Raw genomic sequence first — 15,481 nt, forward strand, 5'->3', positions numbered from 1 at the left:
TATTTTACAATTAAGAAGACACTTAAATATTTTAAAATACATATGTAAATAAATGCTCAAATTCAAGAACAATTAATGAAAGAGTAGCAGATCTTGGATATTCGTTGATTTTCATACAGGATATAAAAACGTAGTTGTATATAATTGATGAAAAACTATTGTATTTCTTGCTAGCTCTTTTCAGTAGAATCTATATTCGCAACAGGTAGTTTTGCTTTAAATTTAGATCTTGTAAAATGACAATCAAAAGAGCCTATGCCCTATTTTAACCGTGACAACGTGTATGCAATATGATAGTTAAGACGGCGAAGTGTAACAAAAAAACAAAGTAACTTTCGCATTTATAATATTATGATTATAGTCAATGTCGCATATCACTCTGACAGTTCACAATGCACAGCGGTGTTTCGAGTTTGCCTCTAGAGCAATAATGTGAGTAGAATAACTCCACAGGCAATAAATGATGTAGATGAAGTCGCTGGAAATAATCATAGTAAATACAATTCGCGTTGCGTCCCGAGTTACGTACAGCGCGTTAAACGTATGTATTAAGACACGTAATGTTGTTAAGTGGAGGAACATCTAACCTTAAATAAACAATTCTTTATTATATTGTTTAATAAATATATATATGTAACGCAGATGAACGTGTAACATGACTGTATGATCTCAAATTGTGTTACCCGGTAAAGTTAGCTGTACCTCATTACTGCTCCTCTTAGACGTTGGTAAATATTTTAGAGTTTATTTACAGGCTAGGCTTTTGGTTCAATAAAAGAGTTCACTGGTTTTTTAAATGATATTCGCAGCGAATCGCTGGAGCTTAGAGTGACAGTGTAGAGCGTTGACAGTGTTTTATTACCGTGCGAACTGTCGGATTGAAGGATTACTATTTGTTTTGAACTGCACATCATCAAAAGTCATTTCAAATAAATAAATAATAATTATTGTCTATTATTATTAATGATTATAAAAAATGAGATAAAACAAAAATCCCGGTGTTCTTTTGTTGGTTCTTCTCAGGTCTGAGGTGTTTATTTCCGAACCGGTGGTAGATTTATGAGAATCGGTATGTAAGTGTAACTTGGTGTATTCGTGTAACGTAAAAGTCAAAAGTCTTGACATTTTAATTGTTGAAGAGGGTCAATATAGTCAGTAGAAATATAATTGTACTAGAAACAATCGATCGTTTTATTATTTAATCCTTTACATTAGTATAAAACTCTCCAAAACACTTTTGTGTTAAGACTGTCAGTTTCACTCACTCACTTCATATATGTTATATGTGGTCACTAGACCAGTTTTAAATATATAGTATTATTTTTGGTAATAGCGAAATATTAGTGCGAATTTATTTATACTGAGAAGCAGATTAATTTAGGTTATATTTGTGTTGTGGTGTTGAAAATTTCCTTTGTTTGAAAACATATGTGCAAGTGAACAAATTTAGTGGTAAATGGTTACTGTTTCTAAATAGAAATTGGTTAATATACAATTAATTTAGATTCAATAAACAGTACATTGTGTTTTGTTTTAATGTATGAATGAATGTTTCACATCATTGCATTCATGTCCTTTATCTAAACGAAAAGAGTCGGGATGTCACAATCGCTAGAACATGTGAATCTCAGCTCAGATTGCGGGTTCAAACCCGTGCAAATGCCACTGAATTCACATATTAGAAAATAAATTTAATAAAAAGTTCATACCATTTACTTTACGTAATTGAGATTAAAACTGTTTGTGAAAAACGGTTTAATCAAGTGTTACATAGAAACGTGGCACTCAAATTCGCTCACAATAACTCTTATCAAAACCCAAGAAAATTCCATTTTATAAGTCAAACTCAAATACCACGCGAGTGAACTGGTTGGTAAATAGCTTTATAAAAAATAATAAATGTAATTGAATGTGTTCGCCTTATTTAACAGACGTTATAGATAACGCATGGGAATAAGTGCGATTTTTTATAAAAAAAGTCACGTATCGAGTGAAAGCCTCCGTCGTTACGTGTGCCCACCACACAGTCTAGTGTGAGAGTGTGAGACGTCCAGTCGATAGCTTCTACTACACTGAATAGTGCTTTTTTATCGTGAAGTTTTGTGGTAAGTCTTAAAAAAGTATTTAAATTCTCGGAATTGTCAATATTTATATACATAATTAATCCATTAAATTATAAAACCTATTTAAAATATATCCAGCATCTAAAATATGTACAATTTTTCAACTCAATCGGCTTAAAATTCAGTTGCGAGAACACTCGTGCTATACTTATAAGTAAAGGTTTTATTTTTAAAATATCAATTTACGACCAAGGTTACATTTATTATATGTAGGTAACATGGCAACACTAACAATTAATTTTTTTTATTGTATTTATATTTTGATTTATATCATAACAAGTTATTACAATAAGGAATTAATTAAAAAATACTACATGAGCTGAACCGCAAAGGTCAAAACTTTATTCGTACGCTAACATCATAATGCTACATGGGGCATTTTCATCCGATACATGCAGGCTTCCTTCCCCCTTTTCGTCAGCGTCCAAGTCATTTCATCGAATTTAAACCCGCAATCTTCAAGATTCACGTGTTGTAATCACTGGGCCATCATTTATTAAAACGATAAAATATCTTGAAACAAGATTGCAATTTTTAAATAGTCTTAATTAATCAGCTAATCATTCATTCATTCATCATTTCGTTCATCTAACCTTTCTAATTACAAGTGTTACTCTCACGATTTCGCCACAACGTTATGTCAGAAACTGTATAATATAACGCGTATGTTTATTTATTGTTATTCTTTATTGTAGAAAAAGGCTAAATCTGCCGTATATGTATTATATATAAAACTACAAGATTTCCTTTACTAGATTATAATATTTGTAGGACCAAAAGCTTGTGTAAATTTCGGCACAATTACGATTGCATGCTTTTGAATTAAATTACAAAATTTTTAACCACTCATACTAACAGGTGAAGTCAAATTACAGTGTGTTTAACTCGGTACACATAATATAAAGTAAATGTTCCAATGCAGGGCTAAAGCTTCCGTTTGAGGAGAAGGTTAGGAGTTTATACCACCACGCTGCTAGTGGATTGTTGGTTGGATGAACATGTGGTAAATATGACTTTTAAACAAATATTAAGTGCATAAAATTTTAAAGTTAAATCCGCAATCTTCGGTTAAAACGAGGGTTTTTTTTTTCGTCAGAAACGGTTGAAAAAGGATTGTGCAATGACTTTTTTTAGGACTGTTCTTATAAAAATAAATATATTTTCTATGCGTCCATATTTCGCCAAACATGTAATAATAATAATTTACAAACGATTCTAATTTAAATGAAAGCGTAACGTACAGACAGACGGAGCTACTTTCGCATTTATAATAGTATAGATAACCTTTCTCAATAAATAGTCTATCCATAAAATATTTTTTCAGATCGAACTTCTATTCTAATTTGAATGAAAGCCTTTCGCGACATTTTACCTTAATACTTTTATATGTGTCGTGTGTTATTGCAATGTCATGAATTACCCGGATAATTATATTTAGACGTTCACAATTTCATTTATTATGAAGCGGAAAAAGATGACATGTTACACGAGAGTGGCCACAACATATAAATAATGACGGACAAACACGCGAGCGTAACTTGTTCGAACATTATTAATATTAAATCATTGATTCCGTATATTGTTTTTGTTTTTCTTTTTATTACATTTCATTAGCCCGAGCCTTTGTTCGCTTATAATTGTTAAATAAATAAATTCTATTTATAAACGTGTTGTTGTGTGTGGTTTATTGTCAGTTAACGCATTTTATATATGAAATAACTGACATATGATGATCTAAATCGAAGTTCGCAAATTAAAATTTTGCTTATAATTCACCCACTACCCATTGTGATACACCAACCTGCAGTGTATCTCCGTTGCTATAATATTGATTAGTTTATGTAATGTTTGTTTTAGACGTGGGCTGGCGTGGGCAGATCTTTGATAAGATACGACTTTTATTAAATAACTATTTTATTAACATGAGTATCGTCTATCTGATATACATATATACAATACACAGTAACAATGGCGTCACTGTTGAGAAAGCAACTCGTGAGTTAGAATATCATACACATTTTTGGTACCGGTAATACTCTGGATGGGTTACACACCCTTGCTAATTATTCTACTCTCAAACATTTATACATTATATTGTTGTGTTTGGACTTAAAGGTACTTACAGATTAAAGAGATGTACCATGTAAGATTCCGTGGTAGGGTGTTGCGAGTCGTAGCACGATTTCTGTTCGCTTGTTAGGAGTAAAGGCAAGTGTTAGATATAAAATAACATAGGCTACCTATGTCCTGCCTAGGGCTTCAAGTTTGTTTCATATCAAATTCATCATAATCAGTTCAGTGGTTTAGCCGTGAAAGCGTAACTGATAGACAGAGCTACTCTCGCATTTATAGTATTAACATAGATAACCCTTCTTTATAAATCTATTAAAGTTTTTTTCTATCTATTAAAAATTCTTAGGTCAAATAAAATGTACGACAATTATAGTGTTACATATTAATATATAATTATGTTTGTGTCCATACATTGCTGTCAGTAAAATAATAAATTATTGATTATTGTTGAGGTAATTACCTCAAATATACTAGAACTTTTTCTATCGTACTATAATGCTTTTATTTTTTCAATATTACAAATATTTGACCCCACTCAACTCATTTTTTTTTATTGTATAGTATATGTACGATTAACTATTTCACAAATGAACCCCAAAGTTATAGTCATGACCGTGTAATCGTCTAATCGATCGTTACTGCTCACTAAGTTTGCATTAAAAATAATGCAGTATTAATCACGACGAGGTTTTACTTTCCCCGATGGAAAAGCGCGAAAGTCAGTGGCTTGTCTCTGTTCAAGTGGAGAACGCGTGTAACTTGCACAGATTACACACACCGTTGTAACTCAACATTCGTAAGGAGTTTTTATTTAATTTATTAGTTACATTAAAAACTTTTTCGATAACATTCAATTTTTGAAATGTTAATTCACATTTCGTTTTTTTTGCGATATCCACGTGGTAGTACGATTATCATTTTACAATCATTTGATAATATATTCAAATTTGGAATTCCAGTTACGAAATTGGGTTACTACGGGAGCTCGAAAACGGAGATCCGTTCGTTCGAAAATAGACGCGAGTGCCAAGTGTGAACAGTGAATAAGTCCGTGGTTCTATATTTAATGTGTGGAAATTTAGAGCGGCAACGCATTGCAGTTTATATATAACTTTGCAGCTGGTTTGAACTTTCGTAGGGCGCTTTCTTATTTGTCTATGAGGTTTGTGCTATATATGTTGCCTGTCATAAAAAAATATTAATTATATATTTAATTATGCTTTAAATATTGGTAAATTCAAAGTATTTGCAAAGAACGAGTTTTATGCGAACGGAACGTTACGGAAATGCGACTTAGGTTTTTATTGAAATGAATCGCATGTTATAATTTATATCTTAATTAGATTTTAAAAGAAGTATTTGTTTGAACTTTAATAAGTTCAGTAACAGCCCCTTAATGTCCCACTGCTTAGGCCTCCTCTCCCTTTTGGTTTGGAGTTTATTCCACCACGCTGCTCCAATGCGGGTTGGTAGAATACACATATGGCAGAATTTCAATGAAATCAGACACATGCAGGTTTCCTCACAATGTTTTCCTTCATCGTCAAGCACGAGATGAATTATAAACGCAAATTAAGCACATGAAAATTCAGTGATTCGCGCGTTCTAACCACTAGGCTGAAATAACCACTTTAATAAACTTTACTGAAATTGAACAATCCAAAGAAACGTTAAATTATATAAAACAATCGTTATGTTTATTAACGGGTTTTACTTATAAATGTTGCTTAGGAGTCTCACGTTAAACAATACTGTATCTTATAATAATTAATTCTTTCGAATACCAAATCAATGATGACAGAAAGAGAAATATTGTTTATAGGATTGAACTCTGGCCTTTAAGAGTAGAGTGAACAGGTTTCTTTTGGATGGGCGTGTACCACCTTCGTCTTCATCTACGCTTTCCATCAGGTGAGATGGAAGACAAACGCCTATTCCATTACAACTATATAAAAAAAATAGGGCTGTAAATGTATTCAATAATTTCAACGGCACAGCGGCACAGTTAGGATATTCTACCATATTACCGTATTCGATTATGTAAAATTAAGTCAGTAATTCATATATAAATAGAATACTAAATAGGTAATAAAACGAACTAGGAATAATAACTATATATATACATACAATAGGCTACTTTCTCTATAAAAACTTAAAAATTTTAATTTACATATGTACGTATGTAATTTACTAGCAAATAACTCGTGTTTGTAACAGCTTTATATTTATTTTAAATAAAATATATTTACAAATAAAGCCTTATTTAACAAAATTTGTATACGATTTTAAATATTATTTATACAGGCTCTTTAAAAATGTATAATAATATTTAAATCATTGGTCTTTTATACAAAAAATCTATGCTATTCAAAAAGCTGTTAAAACTTTAGTAAAATCATCATGTTTCATTATACTATACATAAATAAACTACACGAGCATTTAAAAAGTTTTATATAAAAAGTGATTGATTGTAAATATTTAATTTTATTTATACGATGTAAAAGTCGCAGGTTCGATCCTGTCCTCTTGGGCTATTGTCGTCCCCACTTCTAACACAAGGTGTATGCTCAATTAGAAGGGTAAACAGGAATATTAGTAATTACTTAAAACAGGCATTGCTTGTGTTATTGTAAATAAATGTATTCATGTAATTATATAAAAGTCTAACTTGTCTACGAAAAGTTTGCAATTAAGTACTTAACTTTAAGAAAGTTTTAATTTAGTAAATTTATATTATTAATATTTATTTTTAGACATGTTTCATTCAAAAACAAAATCGTACCTTAACTATGACGGAAAAACAAAAATTTACTTGCAGCTGTTATTACGCTATGTACATTAAATTGTTATCTTATTTTTTGGCAATATCCTTATATGTATATCTTTATTGTATGAAACATTAAAACAATATATTTTACTCCAAATATGAGTCACCATAAATAATTAACTCATTTTAAAGCTGTCTAAATTTATATGGAGCTGTTAAATGCCAATTTTGCAATAAATTATTTAAAAATTTTCATTTTTATTACCTTCAAAGGTTATGAATTTTTTAGTTCGATTAGTATTAAGCATTAGAAAAAAAAACATTTCAGTGTATGCATATTTAATTTAAATAGTCTTATGTTCGAAGAATGTAGCAAGAACATGTTTAAAGGAAAGATGAAAGCAAAGAGAAGTATATTAAAAAAACTTTAATTTTATTTATGCATTTATGTATTTATTTAATGTAATATATATAAATAAATGTATCATAAAAAGCATTAAAAGTATTTAAAAGCGGAGAGAGTATAAAAAGCTGTTATTACGTGTTAAATTAATATTATAATAAATTGACGAGTAATTCGTCACGGAAGAAAAATGTCGGTCATACGTCGTACTGTTGTTTAATATTTCGCAACGCCTGTGATGAACACTGACGCGATCTTCAACGTTATTAATGACGTGTAATAAGACGAGTTATTCACTACCAAGTTTAAAAACATATACACAATATATGATTACTTAAATGACAGAGAACTTTTTTATTTGGTAGCATTTTATATTAAAGAAATTTAAAGCGAAATATTTGTTAAAATGTTTTTTTATATAATTTTTTTTATTAACAATTAATATAAATTACATTAAAAAAAAAAACCTTACATAATAATAAAAAGTTAGTTACGGCTGAATCTCTAATTCGTTTTAAAAATGAAATATTTTTTCTGGTGTTGTAACAATGGAGTTACGGCACTTCGCACTTAATTTTAAACCTAAATAGTTCTATATCTAATTCATTATTAACGTAATTTTACACTTAGATTAGATTCTTCTACATTTTTTTTATAACGGTCGCCTTGTTTTTATCAAGCAATAAATGACATGACAAGTTTTTACATAAATACAAAAAAAGACTTGAAAAAGTAGTACGTACTGGTTGTTTGGCTGGTCGATTCAATAGATTATAAATTATAAAAATACTAGTTTCTAAAATACACAATTTAAAGTACGAGCTATCAAAATTGTAAATGTGTAACAAACCAACAATAACACACACTTAAACGTTAAACTTAATTATGTACAAAATTAATATGTTACTTTATAATTCTCATCTTTGTTTCCAGACAACAGACAGTGCGGACTTTCTCGCGACGCGGCCGCACACAGCGGCTGTGATACCGGGGAAGCCGGCAGCGAACCCGCTACAGTTCATCAAAGTCGGACCAGCAGATCTCGGCACGAGGGCAAGGGAACAGCTAAGACGCGCGGAACTCGCGAAGAGGACAGAACCTGCTCGAATCGAAAGGCAGGAGGACTGGCAGTCGGTGAGACCAAATATTCTATCTTAAAAGTTGTAAAGGCATTCACAGCTAGGTGAATCACTCTCACCGGATATGCTACCGCTATGAAATTTTTGGTTTTGTTTTGATGAGAAAAAGCGTCTGCCGACATTCAACAGGTTAACATTCTAGAGTGATTATTGTTGTTTGTTTAAAGTGTAAATGTTTCTAAACCATATAATATTTAATAACAAAACGGCAAGAGTAGACACATGGTTTTCGAGAGGCTGATGACACCAGGGCCTTACTCGGTTTAACTCGACGGCGGTATTAATAAATAAATATATAAGTAATAATATTATATAATGTACGTAAGATGTAATTATATAAACTATGTAAATTACAATAACAAAATAACAGACTGAAGATACAATTATGAATAAAAAATAACAAATAAATTATAATATTTTATTATAATTTTTTTTGTTTTTATAATTATTATATATTTCTCCAGACGTGTGGAGCCGTGCCTTGAGTTACATTTTTACCTTAATTTAACATATTAGCTTAGAATTAAATTTTTTAAACATTAATCAGTATTTGTACCCCTGTATATCGACGTATTACAACTATGCTACAATCCTCATTTATAGTTTTCTTCACGTATATGCCCAATAAATTAATATATACATATATATGTTTAATATGAACTCGGTCTCGCGATGTTATCCCCTCTCCGTTTGCATTAAGAAAGCGCCTCTGTTGCCTCTGGGTCTCTACTTTTTATGGCAATTTTGATGTTGTAATCCCTGATCTCGCTTGAAGCAGCAGTCTCCGCTTTCCGTATGAAATGAATGTGAGATAGATTTGTAATATAATAAAAAAAAAATCTCAATTTATTTTCAAATCTTTTCCCACTCATAATTTTTTTCCAGAATAATAATCGAACATGCTCTACAATTGTTGCAAGAGAAAATATAACTCTTGAAATTCTAAAGAATAATATTACAGTAACATTGTTTGTAAATTAAATCGATATGGCGTTTAATATACGAAATCCGCAGTAAACAGATAATTACTAAACGGAAATACCTTTAAAAGGTTTTCGGTCCATGTGAAGTACCTTAACAGTATGCCAAAAACGACGGCGTCTTTGCAAAAAGTCCAATTTAAGGTGAAATTAACGAATAAGCTCAATCACCCACGCCCAACACCGGATAAACCCTTTTAATGAAATTACGTACATCGAGCGTTGTTTTCGCTTTTTATCGGGAATCAACAAATAGTCAATCCGAACGGAAACACGTAGCGTGCCATGGCGGCGGCGCTTACGGGCCCTGGCACTTCCGGTGACGGCTATTCCAGAGATGTACTCGTTTATAGCAGTCGTTAAAATGTCTCGAATGGTCGACAGATAATTGAATCGTTAGACCTTGGAGTAGTCACCATATTCTGAATATTTTATAATTGCCGTGAGACAGTTTATCTCTAAATGGATACTCCAAGGTAGAAAAATCTAGAAGCAATTTTATAAATGAAGTAATAAGTACGAGGCGCTTCTATATTATTTCTTTGTATTTTGTAATAAAAAGATTTTGCAAAAACATAAAATTAAAAGATACAAAACATATTAAATTATAAACGAATACAAAACGTATTGAAGTTTACTGGTGGTAAGGCTTTGTGCAAGCTCGTCTGGGTAGGACCTGATCTGATGAGTGGGTCATCAGATATTCTACGGCAAAACAGCAGTACTTGGTATTGTTGTGTTCCAGTTTGAAGGGTGAGTGAGCCAGTGTAATTACAGGCACAAGGGACATAAAATCTTAGTTCCCAAGGTTGGTGGCGCATTGGATATGTAAGCGATGGTTGACGTTTCTTACAATGCCAATGTCTAAGGGCGTTGGTGACCACTTACCATCAGGTGGTCCATATGCTCGTCCGCCTTCTTATTCTATAAAAAAAAGTCAAATTTATTTTTCAATGCCAATTATATTTATTATTACTTAAACTATATATGTACTTTATATAACGTTGAATATAATAATGTAGAATAAGAATAACTAATTTCAACATCATTACAACGTATAATTTTTAATCAAAATATACTTTATTCTCACGATCAAATTAAATGTTAAGCTATAACAGATTCTACCATAAACCGGTAAGAAACTCAGTAGTCTCATTTTCACCAATCAATTATATATACGTACGAGTACATCAACAAAGTTTAATTAAATCTGTACACCCTTTTTGTTAATCAACAAATACTGATTCCTAATTTTTTATTATTTATATAGACATGGTAAAAAGTCTGTGGGGTTTTATTATAAAGCATAATTACTGAAGTATTTATCATCAAGATCATACATACAACCTACATATTACCATTCTTCTCTCAACCGTCTTTAAATCGTCTGCTGTACAAAAACGTCGATTTCAACGCAAAATCTCCAAACAACAGTCATATTTATCAATAATTTATGCTTCATAAACTAAATTCCAAGCAATAAATCATGAACGAATTGAAAACATCCGTAGTCTGAATAATCACCGAAATTGATATCATTTTTATGATGCAAATATTTTGGGATAATCTCAGCTGAATGCGTCACCAAATTTTGGTGATGATGTCATTACAAGTTTGTTAAGGAATAAATAAAGCGCTATTGTTTTTAATTGATTTTAAGAAGGCAGGCAAATACGTTACGTGATCGTGACTGGTCACCTTAGCCCACATATACTGGCATTGCTAGAATAGAAGTATGGAGCACTAATTCCGTGAAAGCGCTGCCAGCTAAGCGATCTGAGATATCATATCTCTTATGCCTGTAATTATCGAACCGCAACGCAACAATTACAGTATGGATGTTTGATCATGACTATTTGATATCAGACAGATCTGCACATATCCCTAGAAAAAGTTCACATAAGGATTGCTTGGTTAAAAATCTTCAACAAGTTACTGGTATTGATCGAAGCCAATGAACTGGCTTACACGATTTTTCTGGTAAACAATAAATAACTTTGCGTAAACAATAAATTTAATGATATGCAGAAGATTAAAGGGTTTTCGTGGTATAGTAACCAAAACAATTTAACCAATCTTAAGTGATTCAAATATTCGAACACAGCAGATTGTAAAATGAAATCAAATTATCAAAGCAGTGATCGTTATCGTAATACCTAAAGAAACCTTGCTAAAAGTCCCATTTGGCTAAACGTTGTCAGTTTAATATAAAAAAAAAGTTTGCAAACCAGCGATTAACCTAAATGCCAACTTTCCGTGAAAACCTTGTACGGTATTGATCACAAGTTTGCCTCGCTAATATGGCATACAGTACACCTAGAGATGCAATTTATTATAACGTAAATGAACCCATGTTTGCTTGTGTACATAATTAAGGTTAACTCCTCAAAGACGATTAATAGTGATCTTTTTAGATTGTACCAAGGAAGGAAGTGAAATGCAAATAAGTTTTCTAACCATTAGAAATCAGCGATGTATGAAAAAAAGTGTAATATATGCATATTATCATTATTGAAAAAAAAACCAGGAAAACTAAATACTATAAGCTTAATACTCAATTAGTTCCAACTATAAAGAACAATTGGGCTGTATAATTAGTGACTTATTAAAAAAATTGTCGCTGTCGACATAGTGGAGCCAAATTAAAAAAAAACTGCGCACGCGATCTGTCATGTGTTGAATGTTATCTTGAATGTAACATTCCTCGAATAGGAAATTGAAACATCGTTACTAGATAATGAGACTATTTATCGATCGATAGTACCAATTGTGGAAATATTAGCCGTCTCAGATGACTTGAGACTTGTTATTACTGATGATGATGATGGCTTGAGGAAGGAAAACTAATAGTCGTTTGAAGTTAAGGGTTTTTAATGCCGATAATAATAGCTAAATTGAAAATGTCTGCAGAAGTTCATGAAAATTTATTGTTTTGATGGAATTCTGAAAGATGACAGTTGAGTATTAGATGAATAAAATAAACTCTTTGATGGTAAGTGTTCGTCCATAGGCATTTATTACTTTTAGTATTTGATTACACTGACTCACGCTGACACTGTTCACAATCTCCCATAGATTAGATGAATGAGTACATATATAAACTGACCCTGCCATTGCATACATAGATTTAGATTAAGCTTATGTTAAATAAACTTTTTAAATAGTATTTACATTTTTTCCCATTAGAACTTGGACAACTGGAAGTCATCGCGACGGAAGCGCGTCGAGCATATTATAGAGCGCTGCGTGGAGGTGCGACGCTTCGAAAACGAGACGCAACAGCCCAGGGGCAAATCTAAGACTTTTAACGAGATGTTGGAAGAACGGTACGTAGTATAATAAAAATGTATATATATATATATATGTTATGAGCTGACGAAAATTTACCGTGATTTTTCAACCACAATAAGCTAAGTTTTAAATATTTGTTTTATGTTTTCTTATAGTTCTTACATAACTATTGTCATTGCCTTTGTTGTATCTGCCTGTTTATAGTTTAGTTTTACGTACCTGCATGTTTTTTTTTCCAAACAGCATCACAATGAAATTATTAAAATTGCAATTGATTGATTCGAATTTTAAATTATGTTTTTGTATATTTGTTTCGTTTTGTGTCAGTTAGTAAATTCAAATTTAGAATCATTACTAATAAGGGTTATAAAATAATTCGTAAACTACTATATACGAATAGAATATCATGCGATCCAATCCGAGAAACACGGAGTCTTTATGTGGCAAAACTGTATTGATCATTTTAATTTTGTCGCAAAACGGAATAAATGTATACATTTTGTTTACCGAAAAATCCATTTCAGAGACGAATCTAAACAACTTCGAGTTACACAATATTTCTAGCAGTCTTGCACCAATATATGCAATTTAGTCGGAACATCCTTAATTACACCTGAACTATGCCAAGCTCGCAGATAGTTTATAGTAAATCAATCATTTTATGCAACACTCGCCCTGTTATTACGTAGGCATTGCATTATCCCATTAGCGATCAACCATGGTTTGTAATTTGATACGTTTTGTGTGAACCTTGACGAACATTTGTAATACTCGTAGACTAATTTAAACGCCTTTGTGTATGACTTTATTGTCTGTCTTGTGCAATGCTAGGCATCAATACTATGAGGTTTTGTGCTCCGGTTAATAGGATGAGTACAGTAACAATGTGAATGTCCCACTGCTGGGAATGTCACACTCCTCTCCTTTTTGAGGAGGTTTGGAGCTTATTCCACCACGCTACTCCAATGCGGGTTGGTGGAATACACATGTGGCAAAATTTCAGTGAAATAAGACACATGCATGTTTCCTCACGATGGTTTTCTTCACCGTCAAGCACGAGATGAATTATAAACACAAATTAAGTACATGAAAATTCAGTGGTGCTTGCCCGGGTTTGAACCTACGATCATCGATTATATGATTATATGCACGCGTTCTAATCACTTGGCCATCTCGGCTTTTTTTTTGTAGGGTGAGTGCGCCTGTGTAATTAGTAACAGGCACAAGAGACATGACAACTTATTTCACAAGGTTGCATTTTCGGAGGGAGAGTGGTTTATACTTCTTACTGTGCCTGAGTTTATGGGCAAATATGACTCGCCATCAAATAGAAAATTAAGTAAAGTTGTCAAATATATGTACAAAAAAAGCAATTTTATATAATATTTAACATTAAACATTTTTTATTTTGTGAAATTGGAATGTGGAATTGAATTACAGTCATGGTTGATTTAGAAATTATATAAGTAAACAGAAAACGGTGCCGGAACCGTTACTAAAAGCTAAATGTGCAAAAACCGTATTTAAGTTAAACGCAATAATGTACATTTATTAATTAATCAGCTGAAATTATTTAAACTGTTTTGAGTTTTTAACGATAGCTCATAACACATTAAGTAATTACTTATCATTAATATTATTTTAATGATTATAATTATTTAATTTTAATATAACTATATAAATTTACAAAGATGCAGCTAATTATTTGTTTAATGAATATGTGAACGTAACTCAAATGTCCCCAAAGGAAATCAACTTTCCTTCGTCACGAGCGAGTTGGTCGGTGTCAGTTACGTCCGTCGCGCTCGGTGGCCGCACCACGACTGATCGGGTTACAAGCACGGCGCATGTGCAGCCAGCTGTTGCTCCACTAGTTATCTAAGGCGTATGGTGTTTCGTGGAAAGTTTAATATTAAATTATTCGTTTATTTATCCTACTAGCTATAATTTTACTCATATTTAGTTCATTTTAATTGAGTGAAAAACCTTTCAACTTAAACCCGATGATGTTTTGTTAGAATTGTGATGTCAAATCAAATAATTTGGTGTGACCATCCAAAAAAAATCATATGTATGTTTTTCTTGGTGGTAGAGCTTTTTGCTTCTGGATTTGTGGCATCCACTTATCACTAATTCTATCGATAAAAACCACTACGTAGTATTATTGAGTTCCGGTTTGAAGGGTGAGTGAGTCAGTGAAATTACAGACACAAATGACATAGTTTCTGAGTTGCCAAGGTTGTTGGTCCGATGTTAGGAATTGTTGCTATCATCAGGTGGCCCATTAGCGTATCTGCGTACGAATTATTTAAAAAAAAACTTCGATCGTGTCAGTTGTCTAATTTCTCTTGAAATCGGTCAGGAGGATATCATCATCATCGTAAATGTCACGAGCGAAGATGTAAGCTGAGACGATTCTCGTTATAACAATGTAATAGACAGCGATGAGCCGGAGATTTCATAATTACGAATCTTAATCCGACAAATTAAACGTTGCCAAATTAATCTTAACAAATAAACCGTTGTTGCTTTTAACAAATCTTTATATAACGTCAGTTTAAATCGAGTGAAAGTTGTAATTGAATAAAACGATACAAACGCGTGATGCGAGTCGGTTAAAGGTGATTAGGGTTGCCATTTTCGAAACCATTTAGCCGGTAAAAGGCTTAAACAAGTCCTTGTTTTATACTACTTTCCACCCGCG

The 15,481-nt window shown here is 32.0% G+C and overlaps 1 protein-coding gene across 5 annotated transcripts in view; it reads left to right on the top strand.

The window, feature by feature from the left end:
• Positions 1–15,481, top strand: part of LOC126776307 (uncharacterized) — a 147,792-nt gene that overhangs the window by 98,855 nt on the left and 33,456 nt on the right. For all 5 annotated transcript variants that reach the window (XM_050498718.1, XM_050498721.1, XM_050498722.1 and 2 more), the window contains 2 exons: positions 8,301–8,501; positions 12,673–12,812. In XM_050498718.1, the coding sequence (XP_050354675.1) occupies positions 8,301–8,501; positions 12,673–12,812 (341 nt within the window). The remainder of the gene's footprint in view (positions 1–8,300; positions 8,502–12,672; positions 12,813–15,481) is intronic.

This window comes from Nymphalis io, chromosome 20 (assembly GCF_905147045.1).
Source record: "Nymphalis io chromosome 20, ilAglIoxx1.1, whole genome shotgun sequence".
Classification (NCBI taxonomy): Eukaryota; Metazoa; Arthropoda; class Insecta; order Lepidoptera; family Nymphalidae; genus Nymphalis; species Nymphalis io.